The sequence below is a fragment of the Centruroides vittatus genome, unplaced genomic scaffold (genome assembly GCF_030686945.1).
Source record: "Centruroides vittatus isolate TY-2023 unplaced genomic scaffold, ASM3068694v2 contig_749, whole genome shotgun sequence".
Taxonomy (NCBI): domain Eukaryota; kingdom Metazoa; phylum Arthropoda; class Arachnida; order Scorpiones; family Buthidae; genus Centruroides; species Centruroides vittatus.
Genome location: NW_027122485.1, coordinates 765,806 through 793,705, shown reverse-complemented (window position 1 = coordinate 793,705; position 27,900 = coordinate 765,806). Strand labels below are relative to the sequence as shown.

Sequence of the window (27,900 nt, the reverse complement as noted above, 5' to 3'; positions counted from 1 at the left end):
ATTATTTTAATATGTATTTATATATAAATTTTCATGTAATGTTTATTTTAGAATATTCTTTTCATTTTAAACTTAAAATATATCTGAAAAAGAGTTTCAAAATTCGATTATACCATGTTAATTGTAATAAATATTAATTTTTGGGTGGGGAAATAATTTCGTAAGCATGGACTACATAATTCAATTGAAAGTTATCGTATGTAGTAAAAACATATTACCTCATAATCATATATTAACTTATTAATTTATCATTAATTGTAATTGGATACATTAAACTATGATATAAATATCTTGCTTGAGGATTCCTTGTCTTTGTATAATTTCATAAATTATTTCATATGTTAATCAATTGGTCAAAAAATATACCTATGATTTATAGGCTATCATTATAACTTATAAATTATTTTAAATTATGCTATATGAATGCTTAGATCATTTTAAATCCGTGTTAAAGCTAACCTGAAATTATTGTACTATTTTTATGGATCTCCAATTTAAATCTTCACAAGTCGTTTTCAGCTTCTCTAAGTTTTGTTTTGAATAATCCTATGAAACCAGCTTTTAGTAATTTGCTTTTGATAATTTCACATTGTAAAAGTTTGTATTAAACAAGTTATATTTTACAATATAATTTCAAATTTAATTACAGAGATATCAACTCTGGAACAATCAATTTAACATCTAAGATATACAAAAATGGTTTATCCTTCTAATTTATTACATATTAACATGAATATAGGTTTTAATAATTTTATATGTCTTAATAAAATAATCTTTTCTATATGTGTTTGTGTGTGAACAAGCTGTCAGTAAGTCTATACAGTATATTCATCTTTTGAGAAAATGTCAACATCCTTGTAAAATAAAATTAAGGGAAAAAATAATTTTACATAATTATAATAATTATAATAATTGGTAAATATAAGAATTATTAACGTTTATAAATAATAGAAGTTTTTTTTTTTTCATTATTTATGTCGGATCTCAACTAATTAGTTATGTTAATTTGTACTTTTATATTGTTATAAATGATATCAAAATTTACCAGTCTTTTGTAACAAAGTTTTTCTCAAATATAATTAACTTATCATTAATATTTCAAAAACTTATATCTCAATTATCTTAAAACATCTTATATTAAGACAGCCTGAAAATATTCTATATTCTTAGTAATTAACAATATTTTTTCAGTATTACCTTATACCTTAGTAAACTATTTTAATTGCAACTTGTTTAAAATTAAATTTTTCTGAAGTTTTCAAAATATCTATTTCTTATTCCCTTAAAATATTTTAAATCGCTTCTTAATAAGTATAGGTATAGCCTATATTATTCTAAATAACTCAATGTTAAAAAGATGATTTATATCATAACAGATTATCCTAACTATTGTATATATTAAATCAATTTTCTAAATTAAATTAACTATAAACTATTTATAATCAGAATATAAAACTTTTGGTATATTATAATAATTTAAAAATTTGTTGAGAAAATTTATAAATAAGTTTGTTAGTTTAGAAAGAGTTTTTTAACCAACAAATTGCACGATTCGGGGATAAAAGCTATCCCTTCTTTAAGTTGATCTAACTAAGATTTGAAGAGAGTTTCGATATCAGTTTGTAAGGTCACAATAGAACCACTATCGTTCGCACTTAAAGGCGTAGACATAATTCTAAGAGAATATCCTGTGACGTAGTATAAGCATGCGCACGACTTTTATACCTTCTAGATATAATACGAAAGTGAAGTAAATAAATGTATTGGAACGGTCGATCTACAGCAAACTACAGTCATGTATTTCACTCTTATAACGTTCTTCTTCATGACAGCATTAAAAATGTCTACAGGTGGGTTTTTCTTTTCTTAAAAAAGTTTCGTTCGAAAAGTAAAAACAATTTAAACGCGTTTTATTTTTTTCAAAATAAAAAAAAATGAATTTTAATTTGATTTTTTTCGTTCCGTTTCTTCGTCTAAAACGTTAAAATTCTTCATTTTAGACGAATTTATTTAAAATATATGCATTATAAACATACATTGTTTTCTTTGTAAATTTATAATAGTTAATATTATAAAAAAATTTTTTTTGGAAAAATAAAAATCTTAGCGAAAAATTACAAACAAAAAATTCTAGCCCAAAAAGTACTATCCTATTTAAAATAACTTGAAACTTTGCTATAAAATAATCATTTTTTCTGTAAATAACGCAAATTTTATTTTTTCCCATAAAATATTTTTTGTAGGAAAAAAGTTTATTCTTTACAAATTGTTATTTTACTAAAAAGTATAAATTTTTCTTTCTTTTCTTTATAACTTTTAAAAAATTAAGTGTGTTTTTATTGTTCTTTCGTAAAATTGTCGCATTCATCTCTGAAAAAATACGTACATGAAACATAAAAGTTTACATAAGTTTTTTGGCGTAAAATAAGCGCGCACAATTTAAAAATATATATTTTTGCAAAATGTCAGTTTTCTTATATCCGAATTAAATATTATTATATATTATAATTTCGATAATGAATATTTCTTATAATCGGTAATTTCCATTAGAAACGTATAAAAAGTAATAAATACTTTTACAACCGAATTTATTTTACTTTTAATTTTTGATTAAAAGAAATAAATTCCGATTTAATAAAAATAAAATTAATCAAAAATAATATTTTATTCTTTTTATTTACATCATCAGATAAATAATTTAAAAAAAAACCTTCAGAATAAAATATTTTAAGAGATATTTAAGGTATTTTATTATTATTATTTATATTAACACTTTAAATTATTAAGTTAAATGAAGACTTTCATTTCTTCTATCAATAATCTAGAACTCAACGATTTTTCTATAGTTTTAACTCTTTCCATCCAAGATGCATATCACAGGTTTCCCGTATAGAAATTATTTTAAAATCTAGTAAAATTAACCTGCTTTTAATATTAATAATTCTCAAATGGCTTGAAATATGATTAGAAATTTGTTTGTTTATATTGAAACGCATTCGCACTCACTCGCTGAAGTCAATATATGAAAAAAAAAAAAAAAAAAAAATATAGATTAATAAAAGTAAAATAGTCAAAGTATAATAATGAATATTTTATGGATACATTCGTAGAGATAAAGGTTATAAATTTATATTCCTTGCAGATAACTTCGCAATTGGTTTTCGAAGTTATATATATCGTTATTTTGCGAGATTTTTGTTCAAAGAATAATATTATTTTAAAAAGAATTTGGATTTAGATATAGAAATCATCGAAACCAATGTAAAGAATAAGAAAAAAGCCGTTCTAAATCCTTTTATCTTGGACTAAAATAGATGTATCAAAATCGCGACATTTGTTTCGCTACATACTTACTGTTTTCTACGAAACTTACAGTCTTAAACCATAACGAGAAGATTTTTTTCATAAGAAAACAATTTTTTTTTTGTAGTTTTACCGATTTCGATATACGTTTAACATATATACTTACTTAAAATTTCATAAATTCGATTCCCGAAATGGAAAACTGAGGAAAAAAGCGGAAAAATTTGGAATTAAATCGACAAATACATTAGTTATTTAAATAATAATAAATCTTAATTTTAAGGTATTTATAATTATATGATGTGCATAACTTTTAGTAAAAATTGTTTTATTTTCTATTATAAAATTATTTTCAAACATTAAAATGAGACCATAAGTATTATTATTTAAAGAAAAAAAAATTAATGGTGTAAATATCTGTTATTACTCACAAAATACTTTAAAGTTAATTATAATATTGTTATTTGTAAATATTGAAATAGTAAATCAAGATTAATAATAGTGTTTTTTGACTTTATAGAAAAAAATTAATAATAAATTTTTTCCTCTACAAAATATTAATTATTGGGCTTAAAAATTGCTTAATTTTAAGCAAATTTTAAAATCTAAGTTTGTAATTTGCGTTAATTCTGAATGCAGTTCATACTCTGAAGTTTTAGTTGGAATTAAAGCATCAACAAGTCTATTTAAATTTAAATTTCTCCATTAATTTTCGAAAATTTCGTATATAAATATCTAACCTTATTTATAAAACTTTTAATTGTTTTTCTTGATTTAACCAGAAAATATAAATTCCGTTTTTTATAATAAATTATTTAACGAGAATTTATTTAAGTCAAAGATATAAACAAAAGTTAAATTAGTAATTTATAAATCGAATTCCTGTTTATTAATTTGCGAATTAAATGCAAAATTTTAAACATTAGAAATGATTAAAATGCGATAGAGACGGTTTCGACATTTCTCAAGATGCTAAATTACATTAGACTTATATAAATTTTATCAATTTTGTTATATATTTTTCTTATGACTCGTGTTAAGGATTAATATTTAAGGTTGTTTTATTGATTTTTTATAAATTTAATTTGTAATAAGATGAGACCTATAATAAATGAATTCAGATTTATTTAGATATATTTAAGTCCTAAAACGATAAAATACAAAATTGAATACGTTTAATTATTATATTATTGATTATGTAAATCTATAAAAACTTATCAATAAATATATTAGTATATATATATATATATACATTTAAAAATACGATTCGTCTAACAACCATTTATTTATTTTTTATCTTTATCAAAATTCTATGATTAACTTTCTATAAATTTTCGATTTTTATACTTGCTGTTAATAAATGAACCAATCAATAATTAAGTTTCTGTGATTTAAAGACAAAGTGAATTTTTACGTTGAAAATAATATATAAATTAGTTATAATATATTAAAACTATATTAATCAGTTATAGAAATATATTTTAAAATGTTTACAGAAATTGATTTGAAATAGTAGACTGAAATGCAACTTAAAAAATTGCAAAAAAAGTTATTTTAATATCTCAGTGATATATTATTCAAATACCAATAAGTTTTAAACAAAGCTACAGATCTATTGTTCGATTCATAAAAAAAAAGGAGGGGATGGAAGAAAAAAGTCGGCAGTTTAAAGTCGCATAAACCCGACGTGAAGTCAACTTTTCTAAGAAGAAACAAGATATTTCACCGAAATCATTTTCCAATTTTTTTCGCTTTTGTAAGCAGATCCCTCGTAATGACACTGACGTACTTAAATGCACTTCAAACCAAAATCTGCTTTTTAATAATCAAACAATTGTTAACCAACAAAAGACTCTTATCTTATACTAAGTGCATAATGTTTATGCCAACTGCATAGGTGTTACTGTGCTTCCACTTCTCGTACCCGTTTCACAGAAAAACGTAATTATAAACTACGGCGTGACGTAACGCGACGTCATCCAAACGTCGAATATCATTTACAGAAAATGATAACATTTTAATTTCTACACGCGTACTAATTAAGGGATTTGTTTTTTCTTTATCTCTCTGTCTCTCTCACTCTCTCTCCCTAATGTGCCACAATACTTTAATTGATTAGGGAAATTAAATGTCAAAAAATGAGTTTAGGGAGGATATTTTTATTTATTTTATACCGGCTGTTATATATTATTATTACTTCCATTAATAAAAACATTAGATCATTTGGTTATGGTTATATAACTTATGTTTATTTTAAAAGAAAGTTTTGCTTCTTGTGTATTAAGTGCATTTTGTATGTTTAGATTTTATATTTCTAAACAGATAGATCATTATTTATATTTTTGAGTGTTTCATTATTATCAATTTTGGTATAAATTCTATAATAATATATTTTAAAATATATTATTATAGAATTTATACCAAAATTGACGGATATTTTTTTTAAAAAATTAAGAAATTTATGAATTACTTTTAGAATAAATTTAACGTTTTCATTTACAAATATGGATAATCTTTAAAAAGTGTAATTGAGTAAATATTTCTTAAAACCATCGAAATTTCTGTGATATTTGCTGTAAATATGCACGAAAGATTATTGAATTTTCATAAGTAGAAATCTAAAGCAATCCAAATTTAGTACAATCCACACAGTGGCGTAGCGAACATAACTGGCGCCCGGGGCACGACACTTTATTCGCGCCCCCTCCCCCTCCAGAAACACATATAGTTTGTCTTGGAGACCATTTGGGCGCCCCTTTGCGAGTGGCGCCCGGTGCTTAATACACCCCCTTGCCCTCCTCTCGGTACGCCACTAAATCCATATATTGAAATCAGTTTGGAACTTATTTATATTGATAACAATAACCAGCTGATAACATTAAATTAGGTAAGTAAATATGACTAAAACTAATGAAAATTCTGGTTTAATTGATCCTGATTATTAAAAATTGTATAAATCAAATATTTATTAATTATAATAATTATTATGAATAATAACAGGTCATCAAATGTATAATTGAAGTAATAAGTGCAGCAATTTAAACTGTTGTACTGCAGCAAATAACGATTTAGAAGTTTAAAGCACAAGTTAAGCCGATAACAATAGCTGATAACGATTTCACTTTTCAGCCACAAAATGATGCTAATGAAAAAAGACAGCTCAAAATTGCCTGTTTATTTGAAAATAAAGATAACTGCGGTATAACGAAAATTCTGATTACAATATGCGAAATTATATAATTATTTTTAACGAGCGATATCAATATCTGTGATTACAATAAGTGGATTTTACTGTATATAATTATATGTATAATTAATATATATTTTAAAAAAGTCTACGTAAAATTCTTAAAAAGTTATTACTATTAAAGTATTTTATTAATTGTAACGTTTAAATCAGCATTATTGCAATGAGTCGTTTCTACACAATATGCAAAATTACGTTCCTAATTAATGGTTATTTCGTTATGGGTGTCGAATTATAGGTATCAAATTTAAAATGCCGAAAAAATAAATAAACTATTAATTCTAGTAAATTATCAACACTTCTTTCAACGTTAAGCAACCATGTGTGAATTTAATACAAATTTCTGTAACAAGATATGTCATAAATTGCCGAAGCATGGACAAACATCACGTAAAAGTCTGACCTTGGTGATGAATACAATGGCAGTTAGAAAGGCGGTTTAGATAAAGTTCATAAAATCTTATTCCCCTTAGTAGATCAGTTTTTAAAGCTAGTAAACAATGGTAAATTTCTATATTGGAAAAATAAAATTGCCATTTTGGTTGAAAGGTGGAGTTTCTATAGATCTTTTGTTGTAGATAAGATTAAAGACCGATATAGAAAGATGTCATTCTAGATTAATTCTGTGGCTTTTTTTTTTAAATCTATCTTTTAAATTGCGATTTCGATTCTTAATGATAATGTCGTGGGTGTAATTGCTAGATATTTTATTTCAGTTTAGGTTTCAAGTACTTTCTGAAATCGCTATTGGTTTGTTAACGGGTTTTTCTCTATGAAAGATAACTTCGACTTTAAAACTTTATGTAGCCTATATATCTATAAAAATGTCAATGTTAAACTTTATATCTATATACAGGTATCCCTTGATTAACGCGGTTAATTAATCCCTCGATACTACCACGTAGGATATAACAAATTAGCGTTAATCAAAATATAGTATCGATGTTAAATAAAGACAACTGGTAAAGCCGAGTAAAATAAAACTTCTACCGCGTACATAAAGGGATTGCAATAATTAATTTCGTGCATTAATCAAATCTCTCGTTAAGCAAGGGATATTTGTATTCTTTTTCTTATCATTACGTTTCTGAATAGTAACGAATTTCATTTAATTTTTCCATCTTATAAATTTTACTAAATATTTTCGAAGATTTTAATAGGTTCATATATAGGATGTATGTATCTTGTTCTATATACTTTTTACATTTTAGTAAAAGAATTTCTTATATACTTTAATTTTCGTAAGATTATAAGAATTAACCTAAAAACGTAATCAAATTTGGATATTATTTTAGTATAAAACATTATCTATTTATTTCAATTCATTGGCCTTTTCTGTAATTTTTGCTATCATTGGTTTAAAAACTTTTAAAATTCTGTTTTCCCCCTCCAGTAGTATGCGATCTCCAATATTACACCTGAAATAATTCTAAAAATTATTCATGATACAATATAAAAAATATAATAATAATATTATACCAAAAATATTTACATAATACCGTACAAAATTTACATGGCACTAATAAATAAACAAAGAATTAACATTTAAAATATTTGTTTTATTTTTAATAATATTATTTATTAAATAATGTAACATCATTTTACATGATAATTATTGTATACTCTTTCACAATTCAATAAATAATTAACATTTAAAATATTTGTTTTATTTTTATTTCAAAAAAGAATATTTAATTTACAGATATTAGTAATTTTGAGATATAAACATTTTATTTATATTTTATTGTATTGAAAGCAGTTTTATCAAATAAAATGAAAACGTTTATCACTTTTAAATCTTTATCCAAGACGAGTTGTTAATTAAATCAAAGTTTCCATTCCTGCAGTTCCCAATTTATAAATAGCTATTCTAACTTACGATAAACAATTATCAGTGTTATATTAGATTTAGATGTCAGTTCCATCTTTCCCTTATTTGATAGAACGATTACGAATTTCTTAACCGTATTTACAATTTCTATTTGGTTCATATTTCACCGTTTTTAAAAAGTCACTAAATGTTCAATACTTTTCTTTTTATTATTTACGAAAACTATTGATAATAATTCTATAAATTCATATTTATCTCTAATTAAATATTATTCGAAGTAGCATTTTGTGAAATAAAATATTGTTTGTATTATTAAAAGTAAATAAATAGAATTTACCTTAGAATAAATTCAGACAATTTGATAAAAATAAGTATGCAATAAATAGTCAATTAAGAGTTCAATTTAATCAATTTATTGATTATTCATATTTATTTTAAAAAATGTTTCAAAATTTGTTTTTATTGAAGTATAAATATAATAGAAGAAATGAAAGAACGTACTGTACATCATTTTAATGAGAATTTACTTTGTTGTTTCAAAAAAAATGTTAACACACTTATATGGAGAATGTGTTCAGTCACTGCAGCATTAGTATAGGACCATACTTTTTGAGAACTTCGCAAATGAGTCCTGACTTCTTGCACATGACGGAGAACTGCTCAGAGAACACTACAAATCCGGCACAAGTTATTTCCATACTAGTATTGGCATTTTAAATATGTATATTTATAAATTCTGATAATTTATACGAAATTTATCATTTCAGATTAAAATTTAAACAATAAATAAGTGTATATTTTCCGATTTCTTAAATGGATTTTCAAAAGTTTATTATAGATCTAAACGATTTATCGAGATTTAATTATGTAAAATGATCTGTTTTATTCGTTTTAATTTAAAGCAGAATCTAATTTGTTTACCGATCATTTCATTAAATTTGTATTTAAATTATTACAAATGTTACAAATAATAACTTTGTCATTTTTGTCTTATATTACTTTATTTGTAATTGTTTAAAAGTACCCCATTACATTGATAAGTGTGATTTTATTATTGCAAAAACAAATTATTTTAAAAAGTATAATCCATTAAATTAGAAAGGAAAGTAAAGGAAATTATCTAAATTATTTATAATAATGTCATGTTTGTTGTTTTAACCCAGAGCTTCTCAAAGTTTGTATTCACGGACCAGGTTTTGTTTTTCATTCCAATCCCTCGACGAACAATATTTTTGTGAAATAAAATTAGTTATAAAACAGTGAGAACGGAGTTCAAATTTTTTTCTTTTTATTTTAATTTTTGGACTCAGTAAGAAAAATGCAATAACAAAATTTTGTTTTAATCATTTTGAAAAAATGGGTTTCTGAACCGTTCTCCAGTAATTTTCCAGCTGATTTCGATTGCCAGTCCACACCTGGCACTGAGTGTTTAAATAAAAAAGATAAACGAAAGTAATAAAATAATATATTTTAAATTGCTTTATTAGTGAAATATATAAAGTTAAGAAATTTTAAGTGAAATCTTGCCGTGAAACTGTTTCCGGACTACAGTTTGAGTAGCATTGATTTAATTAATATCCAGCGGTTGAATTTCAATATGAAATAAATGGAAAAGAATACATAAACAAAGTATTTTGTGTCGAAAATAATTTTGTGTATTCGTTTAACATGTAAATTATGCGGTAGAAGGATATTCATAGCAATATTCAAATATTTTGAACTTGAAACAAGTTAAAAAATGTTTTTTACTTAATTTCAAAGTTTTTTTATTGTTTAATTTTTATATTTATAAATGAGTTTTTCCTAAAAATATTTTTGCGAAGTACGTACGTACCTGAAAGATGTTATTAATTTATAAATATTATTTTCGAGTATTAGTAGCTATTTATTTTCACATTGAATGTAATTTTATCAAATTAAAATTATTCTTTATTGTTAACATAAATACAGATTTTTAAATAACAAAGTTCTTTTTTAAGAAAGAGTAATATTTGAAAAAAGAAGTGTTTGGGGAAATATATAGGAAATGTAATTCTATATTTGTTCTCATTAGAACCTATTTGTAGAATTACGTGTTAAATTGTACTAAATCGACGTTTCGCTTAGTGCGTGACGTCATGGAAAAAGGACCCCTCCCGTTTTCAACATTCACGCTTTGTTAAGAACCTGGTGATTAATATCAACCGATTTTAGTCCATTGCTCAATTAATTATGATTTCAGACCATGTCCGTCTATTTCTCCCTCTCTCGAGTATTTGTTTCCGGTCAGAAAAAAATGTATTCATATACGTATATATATTTAGGAATTTATAAATATTCATTTATTCTGAAAAACTATTTCGAATGTATAAACGAATTACCCTGAACCGAATTTTTTATCGTTAAATTCAGAATCTTGTTGTTTTAATCCTAAAATGTTAATGAATAACTCATTTAATAACCTATTTAATCAAGCTTAAGAGGACTTCTCTTATCTGTAAAATTAAGAAATATGATATACCATAGGAAAGGCTTTAATTAATCGCATAAATCTTAAATGTTTTTTTTGGAAAAAATATTTCGAGTATACTTCTTAATGTTTTTTACAGCTCTTCATTTCATAGAAATTTAGAACTATTAATTTTTACTTGAAATAATCTGCTACCGAATATCTGAAATATAGTTATAAGATTGTATAGCCCCTTGAGTTTCACACTTTAAGACTATTTAGTGAAAAATTTTATTATTAATGCTGGTTATATTCTAAATAGTTTGCAATAAGAAATGAATAAAGATTTATGATGTAATTATAATTAAGTAATTACTTCAGTTCTTAATCTGACAAGAAGTTTATTTTAAAAAGAATATATGTATATAAGGCTATACAGAACCGAGTTGAAATTGTTAAAGAGCCGCCATTTTGTTTCAGTGTAGTAAATCATAAAGAAATGTACTTGATATTTGAATAAGATAAACCTATAAATCCATTCAAAACTTAGTTTTGTATTAAAATATGAAGATGTCCTCATTATGAAAGAAATCGCTTATCAGAAAAAAAATATTCATTGATAAAATTCTTAGGCTACGCGTTTTAAGATTTAATTCATCTATCGGAAAAGTTTGCCATTAAAAGTTATAATAGAAGCTGTATTGAAATCAAATAGAATAGAAATTCTAAACAATTTTTATTCTTTATAATTGAAATAGATCTTAAAAACGGATGTTTCTTGTTCTGAGAAATAAGCAAAGAAACAAAATGTAAACGTCTGAGAATATTTTTTTTTTATTTAGAAAACGCTTAAGAAAGATATATTACTATACCGAAATTAGAAATAATTAATGTTCCATGTCACTCGCAATTTCTAAAAAACGTGCTTTACAGAGGAAAAAAATATAACAAATTAAAAGTATGGGAGTTATTTCGTGCGAAATGAAGAATATTTAATCAGAGTAACTTCCTTCAAACACGTGATTACTAATTATCTTCCACACGCTAAAGTAGGAAACGGTTATTTTCAATTCGAGATGCAAATATTTCCTTTATTAATGAAAATTTATTTTGTTTTCAGCTACTCACGAACTGAATAATCGAAAATCAGAATCACCTACCTACATACAGAGTGGCGTAGTTAAATTAATTATTGAAGGTAAGTGCTAGGAATTTTATAGGTCAAATTAATGCCTAGTTTTCCTTACTTTCAGAAGAATCTTAATGATTCACTTACTAATTAATATAGAATTTGTACAAGCTCACAAATTTTAGATCAAACCTTAAATTACTCTTTACCACTGTATTGGCTTTTAGCATTAAAGCAACCAGTTGCTGACCTCATAAGTTAAAATACCATTTTTTAATAATGATTTTTCTACTAACAAATTAATGTTTTAGAAGAATTGGGCGCATATATATATATCATTCATAGTTACAATATTGTTTTTATTGACAAAAGGTAGGCTTACATAAAAATAATCAAAAGAAAAAAATGAAATAAATGTAGACGATGAATATTCTTTTTTGAACGATAAAAGACAATTGTGTTAAAACATTATATTTCGTCTGTATTATTAAAATAAATTTATTAATATAATCTTAAGACTTATAATTTTTTAGATTATATCAATAAATTTATTAATTTGTAATAATTATTATAAAATTATAAAATGTATATTTGTAAATTTTATGAGTAAATTTTACTTTAGATAGCCTATTTGAAGAAGTAAAAATAAGTGTTAATCCTTGCTTACATTATTATTTATTTCAAAGTAAAAGTTTGATATTTGCTCATATATATATATCTATATATACATATACATATACGTGCATTATATAGCATTAAGAATATAATTTCATATGATGAAATGTATTTTTATCAATTTATGGAAATATGAAATCAAAATATCTGAAAATATTAAAATAATGTTAACTCTATGCTGTTTATTTTTCTGTCACAAATTTCATGATTTTTGTCAATTATTTATAAGTATTAAAAATACTTTTAGGTAAAATTCTTATTAAACACTGTTCTTTCTGATAGCCAATTTTCTAATTATTCATCCATAGGACTGTATTTACATTTTCAGATGTTTAAGTTGCAAACTAATCTAGATAATTACCCGTTGCTTATATGTATTAATTAAAATAATATTTTTAAATGTAAAATCACAATTATAATATATACTATATATAATACAATACCAATATTTAATTAAAAGTGTATTATAAAGAAAATAACATGGTAGACCGAGCCGAGACAAGTAAAAAAATTTTACAAGCGAGATGTTTAGGTGAAAATAACAGATTTCTTCCAAATTTTCCTCACAACAATTTTATACTTAGAAATGAATAAGTGAAACTTGGACAAACTTGGGCAAAGATATTTCGTTTGTAAGTTACAAATGTTTGTAGATTGCAAAATTGAGTTTTATTTGGATTGCACATGACGGTAGCCTATCTGCTCATCATAAAATGGTTACAGCAAAGCCATTTACCGCAATGTTTTATTGAGCCATAACAATTCGGATTGGCTGTAGTCATCCCGAAATATTGAAGTTATTTTCTAGTACATTTCAAAAATTTGCAATCTGTTGATCAATCTTGTACTCACACTTTTATCAAGTGGCCATATTTTCTATAATTCTTCAATATGACGAAGCATTTGATTAATTTAGTCATTGCACTATGTATCTCTGCTTTGATTACTTTGTAATTAGTAAACACCGACAAAGGTAAACCTAATAAAATTCAGACATGCCATCTACAAACATTTATAACTTACGAACGGATCGCACAGAAGTCGATTTTACTTTTTCATTTCTTAGAAAGAGTAATCTTAAGAAAAAATTCGAAAGGGAATTTCTATCTGAAGCGCTTCTTTCATTACATTTGCAGAATTTTTAAGTGAATTGTTATACTTATTTGTATATTAAAATATTGTATGCCACAAAATACTTTGATACCTTATCTACACAATGAAATATAAAAATTTGGTTAGTTTCGAAAATAGTGAAAGATATTTTAGATTTAAATGACAGAATATATTGTTTTTATATCGACTTGTTCTAGAATTTGAGATAAATCTATATTACTACAAAATAAGAAATCATTATTGAACATTTTTAAAGGTTTTTATATATAAATTCTCCTATTTTTTTTACATGTACATGCATAAAACTATTCCAAAAAGATATCCCATTTGAAGTTTTTTCTTATCACTATAATTCGAAGAAAATGAATATAATTCTAGTTTTTATTCAATATCCAGTCAATAATTAATAGTTAATGTGAGTAAAAATTGATCGTATGGTAGATAGTATACATTTTACTGAGTTAAAATAAATCTTAGCAAACATAAGTTAAAAATCGACGAGGGAAGCGCTCAAGAAATTAATTAACCGTAACACTATATTCGAAAGATTACTACCTACCTTGAAATCAGTGCCGGTTTTCTGATCTCAGGTGCACTAAATTTTGAGTTTTAAGGATTGGGTACATATATTGTTCAAATGTTCAATCAAAAATGGCTGACTCATAGGCTAAGAATGTTACGGTGCATATACTTGGTGCATACAATTATAGAACTCTCATCCTATATTTTTGATAAAATCTGCATTATGGCCAAAAAGCCTGAATTTGTCCCAAAAACTGACCGCCAACATTGTTATCGAAATGTAGTGGTTTTGTCAAGATGAAATTGTCTAATTTCTTCAAAAAAATAAATTAAATTAAATACATAAATAAATTGAAAAGATTTTTAGTATTAAAATAAAGTAATAAACGAAATCATGTTTTTCTTCTTTCTCATCAGTCCAAGGACTAGTTGAGTCTCTCATGGATTGCTCTTTTCCATTGGGATCGCTTTTGTACATTTGTCAACATTTGATAGAATCCAGAGAAAGGTTATTCAATGCTTTTAAAGATTGATAATTTGAAAGCATCTGTTAAAACATAAAAATGGACAAATGATGAACACGCGGACTGTATTCTGAAAAAAGTAATTGTCCGCGCAAAAAGTGGTTGATAGCGTTGCAATTATATTATACAGCCGTGAATAATTTATTTATTTGTAGCACTGTGCTATATTATACTGTATAATCATGGAGAAAAGGTAGAACTCTTTATGGGCCACTCACATATACATATTTCCCAATCCTAAAACTTAAAATTTAGTGCCCTTCAGGACGGAAAATCGATACCGATATTCAAGATAGGAAGTAATTTTTTAAATAAGTGCCTTAACTTTCATATTTAGAAGTTTGATTAAGTTCTTGAGTATCATTCCATGTGAGGTATTAACAATTATGTAGATTGGTATTATGACAAATCTGTTGGCTTCTACATGTCACATGTGAAGTGAAAAGAGAGGCTAATCTTACCAAATCCTTTCTTCAATATTTACAGTTGTTCCACATGTCCTCCTATTTCATGCGTGCTTGGCATCTTCTTAGCATTGAAGCATCTTCTTGGCATCTTCTTTGTCACGATTTCTTTAAAATGTTCCAAGGCTTTCGTGGATTATCTATCTCAGAAATGTTGAGTGTTCGACAGGGGCGCCCGTATATTGGAGCACTCGAGAGCATGTACTTCCATTTTTCGTCTGGGTCCCTTTATCTTATCCCCAGGGGACCCAAAATTGCATGATCAACAAACAAAAGTAAATTCGTGACTGCTAGCTTACTCTGCAAAAAAAAGAAAAAAAAAACCTAATCAACGATATTTGTCCATTTTCCCATGCAATTATTTTTATAGTTATTTATTCGTGGTATGTTAACAAAACATTCCTTGTTTTCGAGGCCAAGTTAGTCTCAAGTACAACCAGCGCCATTTTATGCGCTGATTCGACGTTGAATCATAAAGTTTGAAGTTTCTTGCATAATGTACAGTACAAAGTTTTTTTTGTAGTTTGTGATCACCGCTGGTGTTCGACCTCTGTTTAGTAAGGTTGCTAAATGCTTTTTTAAAACACTTCGTATATATTTTTTAACGTTCTCTCAAAAAATTACTTTAAAAGCGATCACAGGAATTATGGATCGTTTTTACTACATAATGACAGTAAATTACCATATCCTATCTTAAGGACATGAGCTATTAGAAAGTTAAATAAGACCATCGTGCACTAGTCCAGATCTTTACACATAAATTATATTGATGGTAAAAAGTATCCTTAATTCAGTAATTTTCCGAATCTCTTTTAAAGTGACTTCTTGGGAGAACATTTAACTGATGCTTCATGAGAAGTTACCATGCATGTTCTCCATGCTTGTTCTCCATGCATGGTGACTTCAGCGCACATTCCATTCTCGTTTTTTCAAGATATAAAAAGACTCATCAGAACATTTCTTGAACAGGTATCATCACTTGAAATAAAAACAATTTCATATGATGAGGTTTATAGTGCGTGAAACAAAACGTGTTGAAACACGTCCTGTTTTAAACAAGTTGATTCATATATAAACTGATAATATAGACTTATTATAATATGTAGTCTAAATTAATTTATGGTTTAATACAATATTCTATCAGTCCATAATTTTTGTTTCATAAAAAATAAAAATTTAATATGCTGCATATTAAATTTGTATAAAAGTTTAATATAACTTACTATATTTAGCCTTTTGGAATATATTTGGAATAAAAATAAGAAAATTTTTATTCCAAATATAAAATTATTTTATCATTAAACAACTCTTTTTTAAGTTTCCATTTCATATTAATTGATGCTGCAATCTGCAATAGCATTTTTATCACAAAACGTCAATTTTTTTCCACTTTCTTTATATTTATGTAGCATAAATAAATTATTTAATAAAATTATAGTGGCTACATAACTAGAAAATAACTAGCCATAATTTTAAATGTTCATAAAAATACTTAAACTATAGCCTAATTAAAAATATTTCTTTCTGGCCGTAATTTCAGCCAAGATATCAATAAAACAGAGATTAGTCTTCGAGTTAACGTTTGATAAAATAAATCAGACAGGATTTTATTTTAAATTCAATTATTTAATAGATATTTTTATTGTAAAAGAGTAAAAAATTAATTTTTTTTATAAAAACGGAAATAAATTAAGTTAGTTATATCTATTAAAACTTTATAAGACCAATAACTATAAATAATGTTAATTATTTCATTTACGAAATAAAAATTCAGATTTAAAGAATTGATTTATTCTGGATTTATTTTAATGCAGGAAAAGAATTAAAATATATAAATGTACCACAGTTTGATTTAACGAATTGATTTTATCTGAATTACAGTAAAACCACGATTATCTGAGGTAATGTGGACCCATGACTGATAACCGAAAACTAAGATAAAACGAATTGCCACAGCCATTTCAGATTAAAAATACGAATATAAAAGATTTATGTGATTTGGATGGAGTAGCGCTATTAAAGATACGAATGACATATCTTCACCCAGAAAATTTTGTAATGTGTACTAATTATTGATCTGATACTTTTATTAATATTAACTGTCCGTGGATTTGTTGTAAATTCTGACAGATAATAATTTTGTTGACTCTAATGAGTAACTTGTCACTTGGCTACGTATTTTAAAAGTATCCCCATTACCTAAATTTCCATTAATGTCGAATGGATAAAATCATTGAACCTAGTCATGGGTTCGCACCTCACCAACGGGTTGGACGCATGGAGTTTCCGGGTCTAACACCCAAATAGGAGCCAGAAAGTCCTCTCGAAAGGAATCTTTTATTTTGCAGATCGTCCATAGGGTGCGTTGTCTTATACCGTCAAACCAAACTAAACCGTTACCTAAAAATGGGATAGTCTAAGCAGCCTCAAATCGCAAATGTGACAGTGAAACTAGTTACTAGTAGTCCTAAAATTCCCGGCGACTGAATGATAAATGATCTGTTCAGTCTCCGAATTGCCATTTTGGGTCATGTCGTCACGATTTGACTTAAAATGTGAGCATAGTATGTATAAATAAATAATTCTGCAGTTATCTATGCATTTTATCCAGTACTATTTGCCTTTAAAAATTTTTACTAAATATTTTTAAATTTAAAATGTTTTCCTGGGGCTAATGCTTGGACTCCCGTTTACCTGGGAGGAGCAAGCACTCCTCTAACATAACCTGTTACAGATTCCCCTCAATTTACAGTTAAGAAAATTCGTTCCCCTCGTTCTTACGTAGGCGGTTTTTTCAACATCCGATGGACCATAAAACAAAGACAAGCGTGAATCACAAAATGAATTTAATACCAAAAGTTAGGTACAAACATGGTTACTTTTCGACATAATGACCGTGAAGATTGAAGCATTTGTCTATCTATGGACGAGCTTTGAAATCCCCTCTTCATAGAATGTTGCAGCCAATGATTGAGATGGGCTTTAACGTTGTTTTGAAGATCGTCAATAGTAAATATAAAATATAATTACGACATACAAAGATTTAAAAAAAAAACTTTGCTTTTGTCTTTCCTTATCGCCGTTCACTCCATCGGCAGTACTTAGGCGATTCACATAATCTCGGAGACGACCTTTCCTTTGAGGCTACAGTCTCCGCAGAACAAATGTAAAATCAGGTAACAGCGTCATCTGGTGTTATCGCCACATTCATAATATTACACTTTTATGAATGTGATAAATTTATGAATGAAATGAAAGTATAACTTTTATTAATTCTTTACTTTAATCGTCAATAGTGTCAAACTTCTGTCCTGGTAGCCAAGTTTTCAGTTCAGAAAAGAGGTGGAAGTCTTCATACATTAAAGGTGTGAAGACTTTCACCTTTCAGACTTCCACTTAGCTTGGAACTTTTTAAACACCCAGTGTACAGTACATTTCCGATTTAGCGCCGAGCGACTTTCACCTCTTTCCTGAACTAAAAACGTGGCTAAGAGGGTAGAGGTTCGAGATTAATGATGATTTTCAAAACAATGTTAAGGCCTATCTCAAGTCACTGGCGGCAACATTCTATGAAGAGGATATTTCAAAGCTCGTCCACAGATAGACAAATGCCTCAATCTTAACGGCATAGACCAGGAAATATCTACAATAATACAATGAGCATATCGATTGAAAAACTTAATTCATATAAAGTTATGAATGAAATGAAAGTATAACTTTTAATATTTATATATTCTTAGATTTATTAATTCCATTCATTCAAGAAGACATCACAATTAATTGAAGATTTATTTCGTTTGCCTTACATCATTACATGTTTTATCCATTATAAGATTATCCTTCTCAGATAATAACAGAGTAACGAAATATAAATAATAGTATATAGTACTCTTCAAAAGAAAAGTAATATACCTTAAAACCGACTTACTGTATATTGCTGACATCACTAAATTAAAATCAATTTACAATATATTTTTAAAAATTTACAGACAAATGTCACATAATACTAACATTTTGATGTTTAAGCCATATTTATTTTTTCCATTCAAAGTCTTTTTGTTAGTTGTTTTACCGCAATATATGATCCTAAGGCGAAAGGCGATTTATATGAAATATATATGTTACAGTCAAAACCCATTTTTAGTTAGAACGCGTTTTAACTAGTTGAAACTAGTTTATACTGGATGTCTTTGTTAAAACTAGTTTTAACTCAAATTCGTTTTTGACTAGCAGTAAATTCTAGTTTTAACTAGACAAAACGGGTTTTTAACAAAGACATCCAGTATAAACTAGTTTCAACTAGTTAAAACGCATCCTAATTAAAAACTGGTTTTGACTGCAACATATAGAATGATTCGGGGTAAGATGATAAGCGGGGAAGATGCTTACTTTTTGATATTTTCAAACGGTGACGTCAGATATTGTCATGTGTTTGTATGATGAATCGTTGGGCCAATATTAAGTGCGGAAAGCTGTAGTTAGCTACCATTACCCCATTTTCTACATCTGAGAAGAATAAAAGCAAGATAAGAACGAAGTTTTTGTTGAGAAATGTTTCTAGAATCATTTTAAAACTGAAAGTTAAAATAGAATTTATTAAACATTGCGAAAAACAATTAATGTGTGTTGCAGTTAAAGTTTTAAAGTTTCCATTATGAGCTACCGCCGATCCCGATCGGACATGCTGGAACACATGACTCCACTAGGCAGCTTACCCCGTCTAATGGGAAAGATGTCACATTTTTCTTGGGGTAACATGCCTATTTTTTGTTAATTGAATTTCAATATGCCTATTTTTAATAAATTTTTGTTTTCTCGTTTTATTGCAGGATATGCATAGAAATTATATAAGGACTTCTCAAAAATGTTTATGCACTGAAAAAGCTTTCAGCTAGCTATAGAGCACGTTAGAACGGGCGGAAACTTAACAATACTTATACTGTGCTGTTATACTTACTATGAAGTACTTTGTACTACATATGCAATAAATTAAATTTGGTTAAGATATTCGAAAATTGATTTCATGCAATTATATTTGGTATCTTACCCTAATGGCATTTGGCATCTCACCCGGATACTTGGGGTGAGATGCCTAAAATGCCAGACAGTGAAAAAGTAGTCATTGCAAACACAATATACAATTATTTTTCATATATTCCAAAGTTTTATTTAAAAAACATACTCAAGAATATGATATTTTCGTTAGAGGCCTCCAAAACCCAAATTATCGCTATAATTTCCTTCATAAGCAAAATATTAGACATCTTTCCCGAATCACTATACATAACTTTATTTATTTCCTCCAAACATATTTATGTAGCTAAAATTAGTTTTAACTAATGTTAAAAGTTAAAATTAGTTTTATCTAAAATCAAAACATGTACGGCAGTAAATTAACTAGACAAAACCCATTTTGTGTAGTTAAAACTAGAATTTACTGCTAGTCAAAAATGAATTTGAGTTAAAACTAGTTTCAACTAGTTAAAACGCATTTTAACTAAAAACGGGTTTTGACTGTAACATTTATATTAAATTAATTTTTAAAGATATTTTTCCACAGTTAAAACAGTTAATATTTGTTTTATTAAGTGTATTTTTTCTAAGTATTTTTTTAAAAATATTTTTTATTTTGTAATAATTTTTAGTTTTAATCTATGATTCAATTATGGCTTTTTATGTGTAAATACACAATCGAAGTATTATTTTTTAACCGAATTGATGCTAAATGCTCTTTAATTGTACTGCTAACGATTGGCCAGTTTCGCTTACGTAATAATATTTATTAGAATTTGTACAGTTAAATTTATAAATGACATTTATCTATAAAAAACATAGATCATTAGCTCTTTTATTTATTAATATTTATTATACTAAAATTCTCGAAATTGCAAGATTTGAATAACCGATTTATTATTTAAATTAAGTGATCGATAAACTTTATGAAAATTGTCACGTGGTTGTATAGCGGAAATTTAAGATCAAAATGACTCGATACTATTCGTCATTAATAAAAACAAAATTATATTATGTATTGACCTATATAAGTTGTTGTATCTCAATTAATATAAATATAAATCATATAAATTTAAAATAATGAGATGCATCAAACGAAAGATTATCTGAAACGAATTTTTAGTTGATTTAATGATAAGTATAAAGGAATTCAAAGTTTATTTTTTCGAATTTATTTGAACAAATAAACTTCATTAATGCCCAGCAATTAATGTTAATACACTAATAATAAACTATAATAAGCAAGACATCTTATATAAAATAACTTATATCTTCGGATATTTTATTTGTTTACTATTCATACGATTATAGTTTTTTCCCACATAATTAAATTTTACAATCGGTACGAGATACAAAATTGCATTCTTACATTTTTTTAGCTTATTTAAAATAGTGAAAAGAAGGAATAAAAATTCGGGATTGATTTGATTTGACGTTTTCTTAACCCCATAGCAACTGGGGATAAAGAAACGTAATTATTTATATACAAATTTTTCTTTTACTTTTGGGCACCCTGAGAAAAATTCTTCAATTGATGTCTATTATAGTTTTGTTTTCATATCCTTTATTTTTATGTTTTAAGCAAGGATAAATTATGTTATAAATAATAAATAAATAAAAATTGTTACAGTTATTTTCTTTTTTTATTATTTAATATTTATTTTCTTACTAAGGAAGATGTGACCCAAAATAAATAGAAACAGAATTTTCTACTTGTATTTATTTAATAAAAGTTGTTTAATATAACTTCACTATTGATTTACCTTATCCTACAGCCTTAAAATATTTATTATTATGAATCGATTTTTGTAATATTTATTTTATAATTATAGAATAAGTTCTATCTAATTGTTATTAATTCTATTTTAATCATAAATAGTTAAAGGATATTTATTTACTTCTAATGTAATGTACTAGAATTCGATATAATTAAAGGATTATTAAACAGAAATCTGTGAAATTTATTATTAATAAGTGCAATGAGAATTAATGATATTTTGATGCAATTGAAAAACTATTAATGCTTTATAAAAGAAAATAAAAATTATATTTTGAAATTAAATTTCCTAATAATATATACAGTATAACTTACATATTCCTACTACAAAGTAGTGATATAGGCGTAATGTATAATCTCAGTTGTGCGTAATAAAGAATTTAACATATTTTATTTTTTAGCCAAATTTATACTCGAATTATACCAAATTTAACAGATTATTTTATTTTATTATTATATAATTTAATATTAGAAAAATCTTTTATCCGACTATATGATGAATAATGCGAGTACAATGCATAAAAATTCGTATTTCTCGTATTGGATGAATTACCCACGAGTCGCTATTCAGAACTTGGTTAAATATTTTTATCCATAAAATACAATTAATACTAGTCAATAAAAAAATGTGTTTTGCATTATTTTTCACAAATCACAAATGTTTGCATAAAATTTATAAAGATACATATTCTACAACATTTTGAATGTATATTCACATTAATTTGATTTTATTATGAAATATTTATTTACTAAAGTGTTCTAACGAATAAAATTCAATTTAAACGATCACCTAAAAACCAGCTTGCTCTGTTGTGGAGGGGAAAAAATAGTGACCAGAACAGTCTTTTCATGCTAATATTGAGAAATTTAAATTTCCGTATCAGTTTATTTTAGATATTTTATATTTTATCGGGATCTAGATCTAAAATTTCAAAATGCACGTAATTTTTAATGTATCCACTATGTGGATCCTGTCCAATTTAGAGAACCACCCAAGGAATTGTACTGTTTTGCGCACTAGGAAATTCCAGATATTGAAATTGCTTACTTTACTTAAGAAATTGCTTACCTATCTTATTTATAGATCAGGAAGTAAACCTATGAATGAGTAGAAATATTCTCTTCTGAGTTCCAGACTCTAGAAATATACTACAATTGTACAAGTTACAAAAGTAAACTTGTAATTGTAGCATTATGAGTCTCTCCTAACAGCGCAGAATTTGAGAGAAGTTTCTCATATTTTAAGTTGATTCTTCGATCTCAAACGCGTTCCCTGACAGGAAATCTAGAAGTGCGTTTACGATCGAATTTCAATACATCTGGTAGTGCTGATGTGGTAAAGGAAGAATGCCCTGTGTCCGAGGAAAGTGTCCAGGATGGATAAATTTTTAATATAACTATTTTTCAGAAAAATAAAATTATAATATCGATCATTTTTGGTCAAATTATTTGTATAAATTGAAAAGAAAGGAAATCAATAACAGTGAGTTCTATATTGTTACATTGCTCATTTTACACAATACTGTAAAAATTTATGTAAATATAATCAAAAATGCATATTCGTATTTTTCGTTATATTTTCGCATATCTTCACAGTATCACTGCATAATATGTGAATAAAATTGACATAATTCTGGTCGCCTTAATAACGAATAATAGTTGTTTATATACTTTTTTGAAAATGCTGTACAATTTTAATTCAAATTGTTCATAGTTGAGATTATAAAACTGAAAAATATGATCTAAAATGAAAAAAAAATAATTCTAGTGAAGAATAAATAATAATTTCAAAACCCCGAAGAACTTTATTTTGACTTTTCTGTCAACCAGTGGCGTAGCGTAGTGGTGGCGGCAGGGGCGGCACTTATAGGAGGCGGCAGATTTCACAATAAATAATATCTTGTAAAAATACCTAAATAAAGGGTCGGCTGACACCCACGCTACGCCACTGCTGTCAACCAAATACTGTACTCCAAATATAATTTTTTACATGAAATTAATTGTTTTATCAAAGGTAATGCATCTAGCTTTCAATAGAATAATTGAATTTTTACTTATAACAGTATAAGAATACTTTAAACGTATAACCTAATTGCCTGAAAACTAAGTTTTGTTAAGTAGAGAAGACATGAAAGCTAATAGTCTCTAACGTTTTCAACACATTTTATTTTTTTGATTAAAATTAATTCGCTTTTTATATTATCTTTATATTTATTTTATTCTACTTTTAAAGTAGAAATCAACAACAAAATAAGATAAAGTGACATATTTTCCGAAAAAATGCTATATTTTATAGAAATTATAGTTTACTTAGGAAGTTGATCAAATAATCCTCAACCATCTTTTCACTGCACTGAAAGTCAACCGCTCTTGAATTTAGCCCCCAAATGTTTTTGAATTTTATAAGAAAGGCCGCGTTTCTTTATGCAGCGAGAGTGTAGCGAAATGACGTCACGAGTAATGTTGGCCAATTAGAAACCAGTATCAGTGTGTTCGTTGTAAAGCGCTTCTCGAGCGCTGCATAAAGAAACGCGGGAAAAACTACTGAAATACAAACAAAAATTTTACGAACGATCTAGTACAAAGGAAGAGCAATAGAATGGCAAGTTTTTAGTTGTTTAAGCACTTGTGGGGCTAACTTCTTGGGTATGAAAGTCAATTCTTATTTTATCTTTTTATTTAAATTAATTTTAAAGAGAAGCTTTACAATGAGCATTTTATCTTATAGAATATACACACAAATCGTAAACAATAAAGTGATTATCATTTATATTCCTTAATCGATTTGTACATATATTCTATAAAGACTAAAGAGAAAATATTTGTAGCAATAAACAAGCAATAATAAACTTGTGTGATAAATAATTAAGTTTGTAGCAATAAATAATATACTATTTTCATAGAAAATGTTTAACTCCTATGCTTAATAACTCCTGTGCTTTTTGTCGAAAATTTCTGAAATTTTGCAGGAGGTTTGTTTATTGGGGGGTGTTGATGCTAATAAATTTAGGTCGATGAAGTGGGGAGATAAAGGGGGTTGTGTGTAACGATTTTACTCGTTATTGGCATTTACAATTTTTTTATAAAACCCATTTCTACCCTCAAAATTAAGCTTTTTGCCATTTATAATACATATTTTAAAATATAAAAAGTGCTTTTTAATCACAGCTGATAGCAGATGGCGTCATTAAATGCTTCCGGGATAGATAAGCAACTCGTTGCTGGATTTTTTTGTTTTTTTAGTTTTTACTCTTCACTCTTTAAATTAAGTTTGATTGTTAAAGCTTCTAAAATACAATCATTTTATCTTTTAAAAAACCGAAGAACTTACTGTAATTATTCTTAATAAAAACTAGATATATTCTATTCTCAATAGAGAACTTCATAATTTTTCAATGTCATTTTTTAAAATAATTGGCGAGTAACACCAGGAATTTTTGATAGAAGTATCTTAGTGCCCACAAGAGTCGAAAGTGAAAAAAAAGTGAAAAAAGTAGAAGGATCTTGTTCTACGTTCAGAAAACATTTAAGTATCAAAGTGCTGATTGGGCTTAATCTATTTAATTTCATAACTTGTTAATAGGAATACCATTATTAGTTTAGCTATATTGTAGTTCGTTCAAGATCACAAAGTCTCAGTTACTGGTGTCCAGTGATAATTGAAATGTTTACTATGATAATATATCAAAAATTAAATTATCTTAATATTTAAATCTTCATAAGAAATTTGTTTCTGTCTGAAATGTGATTTTTTTTTTCGTGTTCGAATATAGCTTACACGGATAATTTATTGAGGGAGTTAGAAGCACACTCTCATACGAAACTGTCCGCCAGTCAAAGTACTGTTATTCGACAAAAGCTGAATCAGCTACACGATCATATAGTGCAGCATCCTTCGTTACGTCAATCTAGATTATGGGTGGGAGATGAAGAACCAACAAAAACGGTAAGATATTTTACTAACATAAAATTCTAAAATATGTTTTTATATAAAAAATTGTATATTTATAGGATAATGATGACGAGGACGGTGATAATGGTCTATCTTATTATTCTGTGGGTAAAAGAAGACCAAGATATCCACCACAGGAAGTTTGTAGGACCAATCCGCAATGGGAGATCATTAACATAACTCACGATTTCTATAATAAGCCGGTGCAGATTGTCCAGGATAGTATAAGACAATATGTTTTCACCTATCGTTGCGTGCAACCCGCTCATCCGTGTACGGGAGTTTCTTACAGGTGAGTTTCTTTTATTTTTGTTTATACGATAGTTATTCTGTACTTTTAATAACAAAAAATGACAAATATTTCATTTCGCAAATAAATTTATTATTCGTAATCGATTTCTTTAAAATGAAATTAAGTTTTATAAATGAGAAAAAATTTTAATATAATAATCAATTTAACCCCTCCTTGTGGTGTGCAATCTTATACAGTAAGTTACTTTTGGCGAAACCCCTTCTCTTTAATCACGTGCACAATAGTTCGTGAACCCGACATTGAAGAAATGATTTTAAAAAGTTCTGTAAATATTTTCTAACTGATAATTTATATATACATGACTATTAAGTAGGGTTATAAAAATAAATTCGTATGTCACTAAAAAAGTCTACGTAGACGATGCCTCGACTTCCTTCCTCCCGATCGTGTACAATGCTGTGCTTTTGGCAGTCCTCTCCCTCTCAAACTACACACGTAATTAATGGATTACCCCTATGAATATGTATGTTATGAAACGAAATAACTCAATGTAATTGTAATTTATACACGCTTTACTTGAATGCATGTAATAAAAATTCCGATTTCTGATAATAAGTTTAGAAATAAAAAGATTTTCATTTTAAATTTTGGATTTTTCAGGTTTCGCAGCGAATGTACAGAAAGATACGGCTGGGTATATGTTTATTATCGAAAATTAGATCCACCGAACAGTGCACCAGAATGGGGATATGTCGCAGTACCTCACCATTGCGCTTGTAAGATAACACGTTAAAATGTAACAAGAAAGACAAAAAAATAGTAAAAACAGTTTAAAAAAATTAGAAAAATAATAATTTAAAAATTATAATTTTTATTTTATTTTTTAATTTGTAAACAATATAATTTGAAGAAACAAAATTTATCCCCTTATTATTATTTTTTATTACTTTTTATGATAGAGTTTTGAGATTGAACTATGCATGTAGCTTTAACAGACTAAATTAAATAATTATGATTTTTTCTTATGTAAATAAAGCTTCTTTGAAAATATATGGTTCGTCTTATTTAAGAAAAACAATTATATGATTTTTATCTGTAAGTGATAAACTAAGTGAATAAAAGTGAATAGAATAAATTTTAGTAGTTTTTACATAATTACACGGTACTAAATTGCTACTGAATGTAAGATAAAAATGGATTTTTATAATTCATTCAGTTCATTTCTTCAAACATCTTACATCTTTAAAATATTAAAACTCATAAAATCTGAATTGTATGAAGACTAGAGATGGGCGAATATCACTTTTCTCAAATTCGACTATTAGCCAGATCTCGAATACTTAGCCAACTTAATTACCTTATATAATATATTTAAGTAATAATTTTATTTAATATTTATTATTTAACTTGTTTTATTTATTTTTGTATATTAATAAACTAATAAAGTAAAACAAAAAAGAAAAAGAAAACAACTTATTAAATTCTAAGAAATGAAACTTTGAACTTTTCATTTTGACTTTTAAGTTTTACAGTGTCACTTTTAACCTCTGGGTCCTGTTTCTTACCTAGGTACTGTTTTAGTACTATTAACTACATCAGATTAATCAAAGATTGTTCTCATTTTTACTTACTGCAGAGCTTTATATTAAACGAAACTGCATTCGAATAT

At 26.5% G+C, this 27,900-nt stretch overlaps 1 protein-coding gene across 1 annotated transcript; it reads left to right on the top strand.

The window, feature by feature from the left end:
- Positions 1–1,713: 1,713 nt before the first annotated feature.
- On the top strand, positions 1,714–27,366 carry LOC136981269 (uncharacterized). Its single transcript, XM_067277573.1, has 5 exons — positions 1,714–1,850; positions 11,930–12,007; positions 25,800–25,972; positions 26,038–26,270; positions 26,892–27,366. The coding sequence occupies exons 1-5, from the start codon at positions 1,796–1,798 to the stop codon at positions 27,022–27,024; spliced, it is 672 nt and encodes a 223-aa protein (XP_067133674.1). The 5' UTR covers positions 1,714–1,795; the 3' UTR covers positions 27,025–27,366.
- Positions 27,367–27,900: the final 534 nt, after the last annotated feature.

What these genes read in the sequence shown, in the direction of transcription:
- LOC136981269 (XM_067277573.1), top strand. Translation starts at nt 1,796, where the DNA reads ATGTATTTCACTCTTATAACGTTCTTCTTCATGACAGCATTAAAAATG. An exon ending in AGCATTAAAAATGTCTACAG is followed by an intron (nt 1,851 to 11,929) that starts GTGGGTTTTTCT and finishes TTTTGTTTTCAG; the next exon opens with CTACTCACGAACTGAATAAT. An exon ending in TGTACGGGAGTTTCTTACAG is followed by an intron (nt 26,271 to 26,891) that starts GTGAGTTTCTTT and finishes TGGATTTTTCAG; the next exon opens with GTTTCGCAGCGAATGTACAG.